This window comes from Oncorhynchus kisutch, linkage group LG4 (assembly GCF_002021735.2).
Source record: "Oncorhynchus kisutch isolate 150728-3 linkage group LG4, Okis_V2, whole genome shotgun sequence".
In the NCBI taxonomy this organism is placed as follows: Eukaryota; Metazoa; Chordata; class Actinopteri; order Salmoniformes; family Salmonidae; genus Oncorhynchus; species Oncorhynchus kisutch.
The window spans coordinates 6,508,222-6,528,214 of NC_034177.2; the positions used below are offsets into that span (position 1 = coordinate 6,508,222).

The 19,993-nt window shown below is 40.9% G+C and overlaps 1 protein-coding gene across 1 annotated transcript; it reads left to right on the forward strand.

Moving 5' to 3' along the window:
- The first annotated feature begins 1,530 nt into the window (after nt 1-1,530).
- On the forward strand, nt 1,531-13,963 carry b3gnt7 (UDP-GlcNAc:betaGal beta-1,3-N-acetylglucosaminyltransferase 7). Its single transcript, XM_020480153.2, has 2 exons — nt 1,531-1,757; nt 11,362-13,963. Coding segments are annotated over exons 1-2 (1,254 nt in total). The 5' UTR covers nt 1,531-1,755; the 3' UTR covers nt 12,614-13,963.
- Nucleotides 13,964-19,993: the final 6,030 nt, after the last annotated feature.

Below are 19,993 nucleotides of genomic sequence, written 5' to 3' on the forward strand. Positions count from 1 at the left end.
AAATAAATGTTTTGTCAGCCAATCAGCATTCAGGGCTCAAACCACCCAGTATATAATAGACAATCAGTGCTGAACACAAGACAACAAACGTCAAGGAAAGGGGGGTTATGAAGTGTCAACTCCCTCCACCTGATGACTCACTTCGGTTCAAATCAAACGTAGTTTTTTGAAAGTGCTATCAGGAAAATCACTAGCAACTGATTGAGTCCGCTGTCCGTTTTTTTTGCTATGATCATGGAGAGAAATCGGTTTCCAAGTATCTGAAAGTCACAAATGAAGTGCTTTTCATCCAACACCAAGCCCTGAACGGCATGTGTCGAAATACCCGGCTATATAAACACAACACTGTTGACCGTTTTTTTTTTTTTTTTAAATATCACTTAACACGCCGCTGCTAAGCGATAGAAATGTATATATCACAGACCAGCATTGACTGACCACATGTTTAATACGCCTGGATGACACATCTTTGAACAAATAAGAGACGTCCCTGAGTACACTACGCCTGTGTGTACCATAGACCTATAGGCATGCACACGGGAACAGATTCATATAATTTGCTTGAGGGCAGCTCATTAACCTCCAGGAACACATTGATGACGTCAGATACCCTTTTCTCCAGCCAGGTTGGTATCCTGTTAGAGCAGGGACTTTCACGCTATTGCTATTGACCAGATTAAGTGTGGTATTATCCAAAGGTCGACGTGACGCCCTCGACTCACAATTCAAATGAAGCACAGACACACCTGTCTACAAAGAAAACTTCCACCTACCACCATTGTTCCACGGGGGCAAAGTAACTACCAATGTTTTACAATAGAAAACAATGGATAATAGTAATATTAATATAATAATATATATATAATAATAAAATATATAATAATAATAATAATAATATACATACTAATTCAAATATAATAAATAACAAAAGTAATATTAATCATTTCAAGATTATTAATATCATTATGAACATCATAAAACATTATAATAAATAATCATTCAAAACCAGCACAAGAATATTAGTATTATACTACATGGATATAATACTATACAATAACATAATTACTGTTATCATGTAGCAACAATCGTAACAATATTCATTATTATAATTATACAGCTATGCTTATATTATTATTGATAATATTATTCTTATTATTCCATTGTTGTTAAATTGATTATTTAAATATATATATATATAATAAATGCAACATTGTAATAATATTTTTGCTGCAGCCTCAGATCACATCTGTGTCAATTAAGTTACATCTGGAGACAATTTTGCCAAATCTGTGAAGAAGAAAAAAAACAACACATTTGCCTTGTAGGTCTTATTTATTGATGGAGATGTGATGAAATAAAAACATGAAATCAAGACAACTCTTGTGAACACAACTGCTGAATCCATTGCTTAAAAATTTGAATTGAGAGATTTTTTTGGCCGATTTTAGGGATGGGCGGAAGGACTACTCTATCATGCATATTCACTATTTGCATACAGCCTCGGTCATGCTTTTAAAGATGCAGAGCTGTCGAGAGTAACCACTTGATGGCATTGATCCCAACGTACGCTTCAGAGAAATACGCCCGGAGGCAAAGTAACGTTCTCTGGTTTCTTTGTTCACTTCCAAAAAAAGAATGGACAATTTCTTGGCATCCATTTGAAAGGACCGTACGTAAAGCAAGCCATCCCTTTTAAGGCACAGTAAGGTGATATTCAGCGACTTTACTTGCACTTGGAATCAGCATTCGAAGAAAATGTAAGTATAATATTTTTTTTAAATGATAGCCTACCGACCGTGTAATGCTGTGCGTTGTCCTTGTGTAGAAGCAGACTATTTTATATGATTATTATTGTTCTTCTTGTTTATTATAAGGTTATAGAAATTCTTATGAAGAATATATTCGTGTGTTCTTCACCTTTGCAATTATGTAATAAGGACAACGGTAATGCCTTATTGAGACAAATAAATACGATACATTGCCGCCCTATAACTATAATTGCACGTGTCACCATTATTTTCTTCTATGGTTACGTTAATTTATTAATGCGTAAAAGGCATATTTTATATTGAAGTGTATTAGCCCTCATATAGGGAGAATCGACTCTCATGAGGTTTTTGATGACAGCCTTGTCAGTTGTCATCACACATCATAGTAGACCACTAAAGTGACTAAAAACGATCTAACAACTGAAATAAAACCGTTTTAGGCATTAGTCGACTTTCTAACTGTGTTTTGAAATGGTTTTCACAGGCTACTCCGTGCAAAGATTTCAGTGCGTCTGACTGGCACTGTCTCGAACTAGTTCCAACTGCAGGGTATAGTGACGTTACATTTTAGTCATTTAGTAGACGCTCTTAGCCAGAGCGAGTTACAATTAGGGTAAAGTGCCTTGCTCAGGGGCACATCGACAGATTTTTTTACCTAGTCGGCTCGGGGACTCGAACCATGCCGTTTTGGCCCAACGCTTTTAATCGCGAGGCTACCTGCTACCCTAGAGAGGAAAGACCTTGACTTTATCACCGTGTAGAATTGGCATAGTTTGTTCTTACTCAATCTTTCAACCTAAGGACTAGGCATTCACAAATGACAATTGGTTACCAGAAGTTACAGATATCAAATGATAATGGGTTAGCGGAAGTTACAGAGATCAAATGATAATGGGTTAGCGGAAGTTACAGAGATCAAATGATAATGGGTTAGCGGAAGTTACAGAGATCAAATGATAATGGGTTAGCGGAAGTTACAGAGATCAAATGATAATGGGTTAGCGGAAGTTACAGAGATCAAATGATAATGGGTTAGCTGAAGTTACAGAGATCAAATGATAATGGGTTAGCGGAAGTTACAGAGATCAAATGATAATGGGTTAGCGGAAGTTACAGAGATCAAATGATAATGGGTTAGCGGAAGTTACAGAGATCAAATGATAATGGGTTAGCGGAAGTTACAGAGATCAAATGATAATGGGTTAGCGGAAGTTACAGAGATCAAATGATAATGGGTTAGTGGAAGTTGCAGAGATCAAATGGGTTAGCGGAAGTTACAGAGATCAAATGGGTTAGCGGAAGTTACAGAGATCAAATGATAATGGGTTAGCGGAAGTTACAGAGATCAAATGATAATGGGTTAGCGGAAGTTACAGAGATCAAATGATAATGGGTTAGCGGAAGTTACAGAGATCAAATGGGTTAGCGGAAGTTACAGAGATCAAATGATAATGGGTTAGCGGAAGTTACAGAGATCAAATGATAATGGGTTAGCTGAAGTTACAGAGATCAAATGATAATGGGTTAGCTGAAGTTACAGAGATCAAATGATAATGGGTTAGCTGAAGTTACAGAGATCAAATGATAATGGGTTAGCTGAAGTTACAGAGATCAAATGATAATGGGTTAGCTGAAGTTACAGAGATCAAATGATAATGGGTTAGCGGAAGTTACAGAGATCAAATGATAATGGGTTAGCGGAAGTTACAGAGATCAAATGATAATGGGTTAGCGGAAGTTACAGAGATACAATTAAATGATAGCCTATTTACAAACACAATGACACACAGAGTAGACCTATCAGAGTATGACAAAAAAACTATCCAACAAACACAATTGTATACTTTTTATCCATCATATAATTATTTAAACAAAGCATCATAAGAAGTCAAACATCTTGGCTCAGAACAGAAAGAGACAACATTAGTGTAACTGTATCCGTGACAACAGTAACAATCCCAGGCAAAACATTAAAGCCCCCCCCCCCCCCCTTGATGGCGGAGATACAAATTTAAACTTTAAAGTTAAAGGGACAGGTCACCCAAATGACAAAATTACATGTTGGAAACTACGGGGGGGAGGGGGTTAAAATAAATTGAACACCCTTTCCCTCATAGAAGTAACTCAAGATAATGTTTACGACCATAAATAACACCACCCTATGTTTATAACTGTGGATATCGACTTTGCCACTTCAGCACACTTTTGTGGCACAGTCGATTCCACGCATGGCTACAGGCCAGTAGGTTGAGGGTTCGCCAACCACCACGGAAGAGCTCACTCTCCCTGCCTGTCTTATTACACTACGAACAGAGTCAGCTGCAGACAGTGATCAGCTTGGGAAAAATCAGATTTTCAACATTTGGATGTCATATTTATAATTACGGTGCATTCGGAAAGTATACAGACCCCTTTTTCCACTTTTTGTTACATTACAGCCATATTCTAAAATGGATTAAATAAAAACATTTCCTCATCAATCTACACACAATACCCCATTATGACAAAGCAAAAACAGTTGTTTCTGTAGGGATGTTTTTCAGCGGCAGGGACTGGGAGACTAGTCAGGTTCGAGTGAAAGAATAATGGAGCAAAGTACAGTGAGATCCTTGATGAAAAACAGCTCCACAGCGCTCAGGACCTCAGACTGTGGTGAAGGTTCACCTTCCAACAGGACAACAACCCTAAGCACATAGCCAAGGCAGAGCAGGAGTGGCTTTGGGACAAGTCTCTGAATGTCCTTGAGTGGCCCAGCCAGAACCTGGACTTGAACCCGATCGAACATCTCTGGAGACACCTGAAAATAGCTGTGCAGCGACTCTCCCCATCCAAGCGTCGCTTGGGAGGATCTGCAGAGAAGAATGGGAGGAACTCCCCAAATACAGGTGTGCCAAGCTTGTAGCGTCATACCCAAGAAGACTCGCGGCTGTAATCGCTGCCAAAGGTGCTTCAACAAAGTACTGAGTAAAGGGTCTGAATTAGGGATGCACAATATATCAGTGAGCATATTGAAATCGACCGATGTCTAGTTTAACGCCAATGTGCAAAACCGGTGTCAAAGCTGACATGCATACCCATATTACATAGGTACATGACGTAATGATGCCACATAAAATGTTGCGCTATACGTGCAACACAGCATTCCTAAACTAGCCGACAACGTCCGCTGTGTGGATCGAGCAGTCAACAAGTCGAGCAGTCATTTGAAAGAGTGTGGATCGAGCAGTCAACAAGTCGAGCAGTCATTTGAAAGAGTAACAAAATTTCAGCGAGACAACTCAAAGGCGAAATCCATTAAAACCTCTTGGCGCACCGATCCCTGAATTGCAGAAATGCCAAATTCAAATGAAATGACTAAAAATATTACATTTTTATGAAATCACAAGTGCAATACACCAAAACACAGCTTAGCTTGTTGTTAATCTACCTGTCGTGTCAGATTTAAAAAAAGCTTTACAGTGAAAGCAAACCAAGCGTTTATGTTAGGACAGCTCTCTCAGCAGACAAAACATTACAAACAGCTAGCAGCAAAATAGATTGGTCACGAAAGTCAGAAAAGCAATCAAATGAATCGCTTACCTTTGATGATCTTCAGATGTTTGCACTCACGAGACTCCCAGTTACACAATAAATGTTTGTTTTGTTCGATAAAGATTATTTTTATATCCCAAAACCTCCATTTGGTTGGCACGTTTTGTTGAGTAATCCACAGGCTCGTACAGGTCACGACGGGCAGACTAAAATTCCAAATAGTATCCGTAAAGTTCGTAGAAACATGTCAAACGTTTTTTTATAATCAATCCTCAGGTTGTTTTTACAATAAATAATCGATAATATTTCAACCAGGTGGTAGCCTTTTCAATAGGAGAGAGAGAGAAAAGGTCTGCTCCAAGCTGCTCGCACATGCAAAACTCTGGGGGGGACACAGCTATCCACTGACGCGATGTGATCATTCTCGCTCATTTTTCGGAATAAAAGCCTGAATCTATGTCTAAAGACTGTTCACACCTTGTGGAAGTTATAGGGAAAGGAATCTGCTTGATATCCATTTAAATGGAGGAAAGGCTTGCAATTGAACAGAGAGGTTTCAAAATATCAGTATTTCCTAGTTAGGTTTTCCTCAGGTTTTCGCCTGCAATATCAGTTCTGTTATACTCACAGACAATATTTTGACAGTTTTGGAAACTTTTGAATTTTTTCTATCCTAATCTGCCAATTATATGCATATTCTAGCTTCTTTGGCCTGAGAAATAGGCAGTTTCATTTGGGTACGTTTTTCATCCAAACATCAAAATACTGCCCCCTAGTCTCAAGTTATTAAAGCCAAGATAATGTAATTCATTGCCCTTGACAATCAACCATTTTCTGTCGTGGGTGATGTGGGCTTTTGCCGACTGGTCGAGCACTGTAAGGGAAATCTGCCCTATGTTTATACAAGAGACCACAGGAAACTTATTTGATCAGAGGTGTTAGGAAATTCTGATTAATATGACTGAACAAATCATTTTAAATGGAACTGTAAGTAAACTTATACTCTGTTATATTATATCTGATTAACAATATGAGTTCATAAGAAGGAATTGTGGGACAGGAGAAAGGAGTAATAAAACCATTCCAACTGGGCAGGAACAAATGGGTTGTGGACTGTGTAAACACATAAGGTCGTTAGCCTATGGTTGACCCAACCTGAAACTTAGCTCTGGGGTTTTTAGATTAGGCAGTGAGTGCATTCCTAGGGTTTCTGTTAATTAAACCTGTCAGTTCAGTGGTGATCGATAATGTTGAGGGGTCAAAAGTTATCTGGGAGTGTGTTAGTAAGTTAGAATGAACTCTTCACCTTACTTTGTCCTGTCGAGAGGGAGGGGGTTCGTTTAAGACAGTGAAATGACGTCATGATCTGTATTTAAACTGAGGCATGTGTTTTGAGTGGTAGCGCGCTCCGAGAATAAATTCTATTACCTATTATTTAAAGACTGGTCTGCGTCTATTTTATGCAAACAAGGAATCAATATAAATTCTCATAAAATAGATGAAGGGCTTTCAATTGATGAAAGCACATTGGCATAATTAAATTATACTAACAAGAGGTTAGTTTGTTTATTAAGTATTGCAAGCCAGATTGCAACCCGGACACTTTATCACACAACTACACAGTCATTTGCAAGTAACACACCCTGTACAAAAGATGGTGTTTTCCCTTTTTATCCCCTACTGGGGATCATCCCGCCCAGGGTGATGTCCCTTAACTTTAATACCATATAAGCTCATAATTAATAGTTGCTAATACAAAGTTGTCTCTGCTAGGCGGAGTTCAGCGTATTGTTATTTGCAGTTAGTTTCCCAATCCTTCTTCCTCCTATTGCTACAGTGGTACCTCCTTTTAAAAGTTGCGAGCTTGCACAGCGGGACTTAGAGGTACCCAGTGACACGACTTCATTGCTCCAGACCACTACAAGGGGGAGTTAGAGGTACCCAGCATCACTGCTTCATTACTCCAGACCACCACAAGAGGGAGTTAGAGGTACCCAGCATCACTGCTTCATTACTCCAGACCACCACAATGGGGGAGTTAGAGGTACCCAGGGTCACGGCTTCATTACTCCAGACCACCACAAGGGGGAGTTAGAGGTACCCAGCATCACTGCTTCATTGCTCCTGACCACCACAAGGGGGAGTTAGAGCACTCATTATACATTTGGGTCCCAAGGTTTTTATATGACCAATCATATCGAGTGGTTCCAATGACGAATTTTGACGCGGGGCCACCGTTGCCTGGTGACTTTCTTCAGCAAAGATGGCTGACAAAACATTATGGAGGATGCAGATGTAAATTCTTATAAAGTCATAACGAGTCAAGCAAAAATAAATTACACTTGAGAGGAATATGTTAGTTAATGTAGAGACAAACGTTTGTGCATATTTTTTTGTTGTCATAAAGTTAATTTACGAAAATCGCTATTTAGCAAGTTTATCTGACTAGCTAACATTAGCCAGCTAGCTAGTGTTAGGAGAATGAATTTGTAATTCGTGTTGTTTAATGTTTTAGCGACTCCTGAGAAAACCAGGAAACCAGGCTGTCATCTTGTGAAACAGTGGATGTAACGAATTTAGCTAGCTAAATCATTTACTGCAAATTTAATGTACAATTGTGTATGCTTGCTTTGCAAAGCAGCTGAAGTAACATAGCTAGCTTACTATTTACTTGCTTATTGTCTAGTGGAGGATAAAAATAACTGTGTGCCTATGGATGTGTAACTAGCTATACAGTATGTAGCCGATCTGTGTATAGACGCTAACACGTTAGGTTCTGAACTAATATTCATACCAATCCATGAACCTCAGCTATCATAGTTGTTGTATCAATTTCAAGTCTGAAAGGCATTAATGATGCTTATGGACAGAGTAGAATATAATAACTTTATTGTGCCAAGGATGCAAGTCCTATATACACATGTACTGTAGTTATTACCACGCGTGAGATCCCCCACATTGTAGCCTGTACATTGAATATATTCACTGATCGTGTAACTCTTCCTTGGCAAATAAAGGTGCGGTTCAGGTATGAATCTCTGAGACATTATTTTTTCAGTCATATCAAACTCCATGATTTGAATGATGCTGTGTCTCCATGTATGTACTACAATTATACACTTCAACAGTGTTTACCACTCCTGCTCCTGGGACATCAATGATTACACACTGTAACTATGCAATAGACTAGAAACATGATTGATTTGTAATTCATATATACAGAGAAAAAAAACAATGCATATCTATCTCCCATCATCCGCATTAATCTGAGGATAGTATTTCAATGAGATACTTAATTTCAACCAGTGGAGAATGTGAAACGTTTTATTGAAAGAAGTTCATTATCCAGGTGTTATAACTACATAAATGCATTATAATTATGATAATTATAATATTATAAATACAAATTCAATCTGTACTTCAATGCACATATGGTGTGCGTTATAAAACGAGGAAGAAAGATGAGGTGGGGAGAGAGGTGTAGAAGACAGAAAGGGAAAGAGGTAAGAACAGTGGCAGACAGCATGTGATTCATGAATTACAGTGCTTCCCTAATATTCTCTCAGTTCATCACATTTGTGGTGTCTCCTAACCAGCCTTGGGCACCCAGTTGGCCCGAATGTTACCTTAAGAGCGGGTGAGGTGGCGATGACGGGACTGGCTTCCTCTTTCACATCAAAACATCTCTGCAGACGAGAGACAGATGGATAGAGAGAGAGCATGATTAAGCCTTGTGTTTATTCTAACACGGTCAGTCATCTTAAATCAGGAGGTGAAATGCAAAACTGACCTCGGATCATTAACTCTGGGACAACTACATCTCTGTCTGTATTTCAATGTAAAGCATCTCTTTAATAATACTTCCTGTTGACCCGACCAAGTGACCTCTCACCTATGATCATGCTGTGCCCTCTGTGTCAGCCAGTTCAGATGTGGGAGGGGTTCACCAAAACAGCTGATATAACCTAGAGGAATTAGGGAGAAGGGAGAAGGGGGATGAAGTGAAGAAGAGAGACTGTTATTGTGTGTGTTTGGTCTCACCTGGTGTCCCACACTAAGTGGCTACAGAGTACTTTATGCTGAAAAACAGACACATGAGGACAAACAATAGAAGATAATGTCAATAGAAGATAGTGTGACGCAGACACCTATCGGAGTGTACCTGAAACATTTAAATATAGAGGGCTATGTGTCTCACCACTTGGTTATTGCAAGGCTAACCCCCAGGGAAATCATGACTTGGCAGCAACAGATAGTCCAGTGAAAATGGCTGTGTTTATGTGGTGTAAATATGAAAATTAGAAGTTGACATCTTAAGGGTTTTTTAATGAATGCATGTGAGACAGGTTCCATGTACAACAAGACAGGCAGAGAGGAAGAGAGAAAAAGAACACAGAACAGTTTAATTACATCTGGTTATGGACTCTTTAAGCAGCAATAAAGATTCCACGGCCTGTTCCTCGGACAGTGAACATCTAGCAGCAATATCTACATTTTCGACCCCTTGGTCAGCTCGCTTTCTGAAAGTAAAGGAAGCGAGCTTATTTTTTATAGATATGAAAACAATAACTGAGATATGGTCGTTCCATCTAAAGCAGCAGATGTTATTTTTAGGATACGTCAATACAGCCCAGTGCTGCTTACCTGAGATGCCATCTTCGTAGGTGTCCACTTTGACTTCCTTTGTGTCAAAGAGTAAGGGGAACAACTACTTCAAGGTCTCAGAGCGAGTGATGTCACCGATTAAAGGGCTATTAGCTCGCACCCCGCTAACTAGCAAGCCATTTCACACCGGTTACACACAACTTAAAAAATATATATATATACACATTGCAAGATTTTTGGCGAAATAGACAGACATGCCTATATTTCCCCCATAGGAAACAATGGGAAGACCGCAGTGTTCCAATATTATTTTTGTTGTTTACATTTGAACTATAAATCAACGTGAGCAGGTCTCACTACCAATAATAGCGAAGCAGGCATTGTGACGTTGAACAATAAGCTGGGAATAGAACATTCGGAAGGCGAGTTGGTGCCACTGTGCTCAATAGAACTAATAGGAGCTGGCAGGGTGAAAAATGCCCTAAAATAAGGCCTGTTTTTTTGCGATTACTTCAAAACGACGGCAAGCAACTGGGAAATATGGTCATATTATGAAACTGGGCTCCACGGTGGATGCAATGAACTAGTTTTTTTTATCAGAAAAGAAAGTTGTTAAAAATGTAATGTTTCCAGCCTACTATCTACACGGATTTCAGAGAGCAGAATCATTACTTTACGACACCCATTGAATATGGCCGGTGTCAGTAAACTTCGGGAAAAAACGTAATTAAATTGTTTCCAGCAGCACATTTACAATCACCAACGCTCTGGTTAACACGAAAACTGCCTTTCCAGCTCTGCTAGGGCGAGTAAAATGGTCAGAGTGGTCTCATTTGTGTCTGGAGGTAGCTAGCCAACGTTAGCTTGGGTGCTTGACTGCCATTGTAATGCCAGAACGCTCAAATCAACCCTACTCTTCGGACCGAACGCCCAGTGTGCGCTCCAAGAGCGAAACGGTCTGAATTTACAAAACGGACAGTTTCTCTGAATGGAAACATCATAATATTAATCAAATTAATTGAGACAAATTCCTTCAAATCAATCCCATATACTATGTTATTACAAAACATTTTTTTTTTTAATTCTCTGGTAATGCCAATACGGAATACTATAAAATGCTTCTCAAAGATCCCCTCTGGTGGTCAAACTAGCAATAACTTGTAGTAACAGAAGAAATGGCTGAGAATTAAATGACGTGCCACAGAAGGCTGCAGCAGCACAGTGTGCCGTAGTATGACGCAACTTTTAAAGGAGGAACCACTGTATCATGTGCTAGTAGAAGTAAGTCTGGAACATAGTATCAACAGGAATTGAAAGTATAGTTCCAACACACAGACATCAGATTTTTGTAGAGAATGCAGAATGACAGGCTTTCGCTTTCATAATTTGAAATGGTAGATGACTTTCATGCCCTCTTCATCTGACTAACAGTCTCTTTCCCTCTGTCTCTCTTCAGGATGACCAGTAGGGATAAATGGAGGGTTTACAAGCGGGTATGTGTCGTGTTCTTTCTGGCTGCGGTGACGTTGACGGTGGTCCAGAGAGGGGCTCCCTTCCAAATCGAGAGGCAGGGTCGCATGGAGGCCCCCTCCGAGGGAGGGGAGAACAGGGCCCAGCAGCAGAATACGGGCCTCTACCCAGGGACCAACACCTTCTGGAAGGCTAGCAAGGGCAAACAAGCCGAGTCTACAGCCACCGCCACTGGCACCACGGAGGAGTCCAGCATCACCCAGGAGCGAGCTGGCTCCCGGACCTGGGACGTGTCCAGTGCCAACTGCAGTGCCAACCTCAACTTCACCAACCAGGACTGGTTCAGGGGCTTGGAGGAGAACTTTAAGCAGTTCCTTCTGTACCGTCACTGCCGCTTCTTCCCCATGCTCATCAACCATCCGGAGAAGTGCTCCGGGGAGACCTACCTGCTCATGGTCATCAAGTCCATCGCTACGCAGCACGACCGCCGCGAGGTGATCCGCAAGACGTGGGGCAAGGAGCAGGTTGTTGACGGCAAGAAGGTGAAGACGGTGTTCTTGCTGGGGACGCCGTCCAACGAGGCTGAGAAGGCCAACCATCAGAAGCTCCTGGAGTACGAGGACTACATCTACAGAGATATACTCCAATGGGACTTCCAGGACAGCTTCTTCAACCTGACCCTCAAGGAGACCCACTTCCTTAAGTGGTTCTCCACCTACTGTGCCGACGTGCGCTACGTCTTCAAGGGCGACGACGACGTCTTCGTCAGTGTGGAGAACATCTTCGAGTACCTGGAGGCCAGCGCCCAGGTCAAGAACCTCTTCGTTGGTGACGTGCTCTTCAAGGCCAAGCCCATTCGCAGGAAGGAGAACAAGTACTACATCCCACAAGCACTTTACAACAAGACCCACTACCCTCCATACGCCGGAGGCGGTGGGTTCCTCATGGACGCACCCCTGGCCAGGAGGCTCTACTGGGCCTCAGACTCTCTGGAGCTGTACCCCATCGACGATGTGTTCCTGGGCATGTGTCTGGAGGTGCTGCAGGTCACACCCATCAAGCACAATGCTTTTAAGACATTTGGTCTGGTCAAGAACAAGGACAGCAAGCTCAACCAAGAACCTTGTTTCTTCAAGAGCATGATCGTGGTTCACAAGCTGCTACCATCAGAGCTCATACACATGTGGAACCTGGTGAACAGTAATCTCATCTGTTCGCAGAAAGTGGAGATCTTATAGCCTAGTGGGAACTCTTAACTAGGCAAGGGGAGAAGAGTTGGGATGTGTGAGCGGGCCGGGAGGCAGATGTTTTGACATCCAATTCAAGTTCTCCTTTGTTCATAGTAGGACCCAGACAATATTTGATTTATTACATTTCAGCAAACATTCTTATTCAGAGCAATTAGGGTTAAATGCCTTGCTCACGTCGGCAGATTTTTCACCTAGTCGGCTTGGGGAGTCAAACCAACAACATTTTGGTTACTGGCCCAATGCTCTTAACCGCTAGGCTACTTTGCCTCTACTGCATCACAGTGGAAGTAAATTATCTGGTGATGTTTTTTTATGTTCTGTTGGCGTTTTTAAATGACTCTCAAAGTCAGCAGGCACATTCAGAGATGCCAAACCAAAGGGGTTTGAGGTGCTGGCAGATAGTGTTGCAAAGAGGACAGCGAGCTGCCCCACGTTGTCATGCATCCCTTTGACTGTGTACTGAAAGTCAAACACCTTGTTCATTTGGACCAGGCTTCACCTACACTGTAGTAACATGGACCTTATATAATAGCAAGAAACAAAGTGTCTCTACCTCACTAATGTAGTTGAAATTTCTTTTCTCGTTTAGGTAGTCATTTGAATATAATTTTGGTCAAGACAAAATGTCTTGTAAGCATGTTTAACCACGTCAATAGTCAAATAAATAATAATGTCATTTGTTTTTCTTTACATCAAACCCTGCAGTCCAACGTAGAGAGAGAGAGACCCTTTGTTATGGGTCACTGCACTTCAATAAGATTGTTCAGTTTTCATAAAGAATTTGGACTGTATACTGTATGTGTCAATGGATTTGAATGTGCTGATATACTTGATATGAATTGAGTTGAGGGTTTATGAGAGGCTCCCGAGTGACGTAGCAGTCTAAGGCACTGTGTCTCAGTGCTAGAGTTGTCACTGCAGACCATGGTTCGATCACCGGCTGTGATCGGGAGTCCCATAGGATGGCGCGCAATTGGTCCAGTGTCATCCTGGTTAGGGGAGGTTTTGGGTAGGCTGTCATTTGTTTTTATCTGACTTTCCTAGTTAAATAAAAGGGCAAATTACATTGAAACTGTGAAACAAAATAAACTGCTGATAATATAATCAATATGTTAATTTAATAGCCCCACAGACAAAGGGGGCAAAAGAGGTTGTTTGATATGTAATTAATTGCAGGGAAGGTATTGGAATTAATGAAAATGTGCAAAGATTATAGTTCCTCATGTTTAGAGGGCAGTGAATATGTGTGGATGATGTATATAAATGTTTTTAAAAAAATCGCAATATATATATAGGTTTAAAAATCACATTTGTAAATAAATTTCAAAAAGAATCATATGTGGGTCTTATCATTTTATTTATTTATATTGTACCAGTTCGACTAATTGACAACAAACTGTGACCAACGATCCAAACAAGTTCAGATGACAAAGGCTCACATGGTATTTGATCTTAACGTTGATAGTATGACCAACATGTTCATTGTTCATTTTATTTCAATGTTCACTTGTTATAGGTCAACGGGATTCAATGTTCACTTGTTATAGGTCAACGGGATTCAATGTTCACTTGTTATAGGTCAACGGGATTCAATGTTCACTTGTTATAGGTCAACGGGATTCAATGTTCACTTGTTATAGGTCAACGGGATTCAATGTTCACTTGTTATAGGTCAACGGGATTCAATGTTCACTTGTTATAGGTCAACGGGATTCAATGTTCACTTGTTATAGGTCAACGGGATTCAATGTTCACTTGTTATAGGTCAACGGGATTCAATGTTCACTTGTTATAGGTCAACGGGATTCAATGTTCACTTGTTATAGGTCAACGGGATTCAATGTTCACTTGTTATAGGTCAACGGGATTCAATGTTCACTTGTTATAGGTCAACGGGATTCAATGTTCACTTGTTATAGGTCAACGGGATTCAATGTTCACTTGTTATAGGTCAACGGGATTCAATGTTCACTTGTTATAGGTCAACGGGATTCAATGTTCACTTGTTATAGGTCAACGGGATTCAATGTTCACTTGTTATAGGTCAACTGGATTCAATGTTCACTTGTTATAGGTCAACGGGATTCAATGTTCACTTGTTATAGGTCAACGGGATTCAATGTTCACTTGTTATAGGTCAACGGGATTCAATGTTCACTTGTTATAGGTCAACGGGATTCAATGTTCACTTGTTATAGGTCAACGGGATTCAATGTTCACTTGTTATAGGTCAACGGGATTCAATGTTCACTTGTTATAGGTCAACGGGATTCAATGTTCACTTGTTATAGGTCAACGGGATTCAATGTTCACTTGTTATAGGTCAACGGGATTCAATGTTCACTTGTTATAGGTCAACGGGATTCAATGTTCACTTGTTATAGGTCAACGGGATTCAATGTTCACTTGTTATAGGTCAACGGGATTCAATGTTCACTTGTTATAGGTCAACGGGATTCAATGTTCACTTGTTATAGGTCAACGGGATTCAATGTTCACTTGTTATAGGTCAACGGGATTCAATGTTCACTTGTTATAGGTCAACGGGATTCAATGTTCACTTGTTATAGGTCAACGGGATTCAATGTTCACTTGTTATAGGTCAACGGGATTCAATGTTCACTTGTTATAGGTCAACGGGATTCAATGTTCACTTGTTATAGGTCAACGGGATTCAATGTTCACTTGTTATAGGTCAACGGGATTCAATGTTCACTTGTTATAGGTCAACGGGATTCAATGTTCACTTGTTATAGGTCAACGGGATTCAATGTTCACTTGTTATAGGTCAACGGGATTCAATGTTCACTTGTTATAGGTCAACGGGATTCAATGTTCACTTGTTATAGGTCAAGGGGTTTATTTTAACCTCAAAATGTTATCCTTTTATCCTCACCATCGTTGATGTTTTAACATCAAAACATATCTTTATACATTCAAGGCTGATTTATCAATTAAACCAATGTAAATACATTACTTAATTTATGCCTTAAGGTAACATGTATTATCAGTGTTTCACTTCAAATGTTTAAATGTTTTTGTCACAAATGATATGCAAATGACAGAACCAGAAACACATTTAACAGAACATTAACAGAGTTTTTTTTAAATCAGTGTTTTTTACTGGTTTCAGAGGCAGTTTATAGAGTCCTGATTGGTCCTGATTGGTGAGTCCTGATTGGTGTTCCCATGGTTTTATGTTCTCCTGCTGAATATCATATAACAGCGATACTATCAACTATTATATTTATCATAGTGATGCAGGAGTAACATTAAAACAGAGTACGTGCAAATGGCACTAATTTACTAAGTGGGGAGGTGTGTCATAGGTGATGAATGTGTAGGGCACATCTGAATTTCTACAGATGTTGTGGCACAGCAAAAAGATCAGCATACCTCAAATCTAGAGGTTGAAAGTTCAAATCACCAGGTGGGGTCATATTGAAAAGTCAGTACTGAGTGATCAATTAATTAATTATTTGGGACACCTGGAACCATCACGTCCCAAGAACCTTCAGGGGACCATGACAACAACATCCCAAGAACGTCATAGAAACATCCCCGGGAAGTATAAGAAGGTCCCTCAGAGAAAGCTCCTTTGAGACGATCATGCGACACCCTAAGGACTAGTAAAATGAAGGTCCTGAGAACGTCCTAAAAAAGGGTCCTGACATGGTCCTCAGCAACGTCCTGGAAAATGACGGAACTAGACAAAGGGCCACCAGAGAACGTTCCCTTGGGACTTGTGCTGTCGAGCCAGCTGTTGGATTTTAACAGTGAAGAAGCTGACAACGAGGATTATTTTTCTTGCCCAAAGTGAGGCTTTTATTACCAATGTGAAGAATTAGTAGCAAATGTACAATATGTACAAACAAAAATAACAAACAGACAACCTGAATCTAAATAAGTAGAGCTGTCAAAGGCCACCTGGGGCGGCAGGTAGCCTAGTGGTTAGAGTGTAGAGGTGGCAGGGTAGCCTAGTGGTTAGAGTGTAGGGACGGCAGGTAGCCTAGTGGTTAGAGTGTAGGGACGGCAGGGTAGCCTAGTGGTTAGAGTGTAGGGACGGCAGGTAGCCTAGTGGTTAGAGTGTAGGGACGGCAGGTAGCCTAGTGGTTAGAGTGTAGAGGTGGCAGGGTAGCCTAGTGGTTAGAGTGTAGGGACGGCAGGTAGCCTAGTGGTTAGAGCGTTGGACTAGGAACCGAAAGGTTGCAAGATCAAATCCTCAAGCTGACAAGGTACATTCAGCCCCTGAACAAGGCAGTTAACCCACTGTTCCTAGACCAGTTAACCCACTGTTCCTAGACCAGTTAACCCACTGTTCCTAGACCAGTTAACCCACTGTTCCTAGACCAGTTAACCCACTGTTCCTAGACCAGTTAACCCACTGTTCCTAGACCAGTTAATCCACTGTTCCTAGACCAGTTAACCCACTGTTCCTAGACCAGTTAACCCACTGTTCCTAGGCCAGTTAACCCACTGTTCCTAGACCACTTAACCCCACTGTTCCTAGACCAGTTAACCCACTGTTCCTAGACCAGTTAACCCACTGTTCCTAGACCACTTAACCCCACTGTTCCTAGGCCAGTTAACCCACTGTTCCTAGGCCAGTTAACCCCACTGTTCCTAGACCAGTTAACCCACTGTTCCTAGACCACTTAACCCCACTGTTCCTAGGCCAGTTAACCCACTGTTCCTAGGCCAGTTAACCCCACTGTTCCTAGACCAGTTAACCCCACTGTTCCTAGGCTGTCATTGTAAATAAGAATTTGTTCTCTACTAGCTTGACAAGCTAAATAAAGGCTCAATAAAAAGGAGAAACCCTTCAAATATGCCTCAGATCAGTAAATACATGTTTATAAAGAGAAAAACGCTGCCTTCAGAAAGTATTCATACCCTTCGTCTTATTCCACGTCTGGTTGTGTTACCGCCTGATTTCCAAACTGATTACATTTCTCACCTATCTACACACAATAACCCCGTAATAGCAAAGTGAAAACATGTTTTTAGACATTTTTGTAAATGTATTATCAATGAAATGCAGAAATATATCATTTACAAAAGTAGTCACACCCCTGGATCAATACTTTGTAGAAAGCACCGGGGGGGGGGGGGGGATTACTGCTTTGAGACATCTTGGGTATGTTTGTATTATTTTATTTAACATTATTTGACATGTCAGTTTAGCACAAATTCTTATTTACAATGACGGCCTAGGAACTGCCTTGTTCAGGGGAAGAGCAACAGATTTGTTTTACCTTGTCAGCTCGGGGATACGATCTAGCAACCTCTTAATTACTGGCCCCACACTCGAACCACTTAGCTACCTGTACAAGCTTTGGCTATATGGATTTGGGGATTTTGTCCCATTCTTCTTTGCAGATTTTCACATAGTTAGATGGGGAGCGGAGGTGAACGGCAATCTTTTAGTCTTTCCACATGTTTTCAATGGGATTCAAGTATGGGCTTTGGCCACTCAATGACTTTCACATTCTTGTTCTGAAGCCATTCCAGTGTTGTTTTCGCTGTATGTTTGGGGTCATTGTTCAGACCACAGAATATTTTGCTCTCAGAGTTTCTCAGGTTCCTTTTTGCAAACTCCAAGCTGTCATGTGCCTTTTTCTCAGGTGTGGTTTCCGTCTGGCTACACTCCCATGAAGCCCAGATTGGTGAAGTTTTGATGAGACTGTTTCTTCTTCTGGCAGTTTCTCCCATCTCAGCGAAATAACTCTGTAGTTCTGTCAGAGTGGTTATTGGGTTCTTTGTCACTTCCCTGACCAAGGTCCTTCTTGCCCGGGTTGCTTAGTTTAGTCGGACGACCAGTTCCGTATTTTTTGGTTAGTTCCATATTTTTTCAACTTCCAAATGATGGAGACCACTGTGCTCTTGGAAACTTTCAATACTCTATCATTTATTTTATACCCTTCCCCAGATATACAGTTGAAGTCGGAAGTTTACATACACTTAGGTTGGAATCATTAAAACTTGTTTTTCAACCACTCCACAAATGTATTGTTAAACTATAGTTTTGGCAAATCGGTTAGGACATCTACTTTGTGCATGACACAAGTCATTTTTCCAACAATTGTTTACAGACAGATTATTTCACTAAAACTCAATGTATCACAATTCCAATGGGTCAGAAGTTTACATACACTGAGATGACTGTGCCATTAAACAGCTTGGAAAATTCCAGGAAATTATGTCATAGCTTTAGAAGCTTCTGATAGGCTAATTGACGTAATTTGAGTCAATTGGAGGTGTACCTGTGGATGTATTTCAAGGCCTACAGTCAAACTCAATGCTTCTTTGCTTGACATAATGGGAAAATCAAAAGAAAACAGCAAAGACCTCAGAAAAAAATTGTGGACCTCCACAAGTTTGGTTCATCCTTGGGAGCAATTTTCAAACACCTGAAAGTAGCACGTTCATCTGTACAAACAATAGTACGCAAGTATAAACACCATGGGACCACGCAGCCATCATACAGCTCAGGACGCGTTCTGTCTGCTAGAGATGAATGTACTTTCGTGCGAAAAGTGCAAATCAATCCCAGAACAACAGCAAAGGACCTTGTGAAGATGCTGGAGGAAACAGGTACAAAAGTATCTATATTCACAGTAAAACGAGTCCTATATCGACATAACCTGAAAGGCCACCCAGCAAGGAAGAAGCCACTGCTCCAAAACCACCATAAAAAAGCCAGACAACGGTTTGCAACGGCACATGGGGACAAAGATCGTACTTTTTGGAGAAATGTCCTCTGGTCTGATGAAACAGAACTGTTTGGCCATAACGACCATCGTTATGTTTGGAGGAAAAAGGGGGAGGCTTGCAAGCCAAAGAACACCATCCCAACCGTGAAGCACGGGGTGGCAGCATCATGTTGTGGGGGTGCTTTGCTGCAGGAGGGCCTGGTGCACTTCACAAATTAGATGGCATCATGAGGGAAGAAAATTATGTGGATATATTGAAGCAACATCTCAAGACATCAGTCAGGAAGTTAAAGCTTGGTTGCAAATGGGTCTTCCAAATGAACAATGACCCCAAGCATACTTCCAAAGTTGTGGCAAAATGGCATAAGGGAAACAAAGTCAAGGTATTGGAGTGGCCATCACAAAGCCCTGACCTCAATCCAATAGAAGATTTGTTGGCAGAACTGAAAAAGTGTGTGCGAGCAAGGAGGCCTACAAACCTGACTCAGTTAAACCAGCTCTGACAGGAGGAATGGGCCAAAATTCACCCAACTTTTTGTGGGAAGTTTGTGGAAGGCTACCCGAAATGTTTGACCCAAGTTAAACAATTTAAAGGCAATGCTACTAAATACTAATTGAGTGTATGTAAACTTCTGACCCACTGGGAATGTTATGA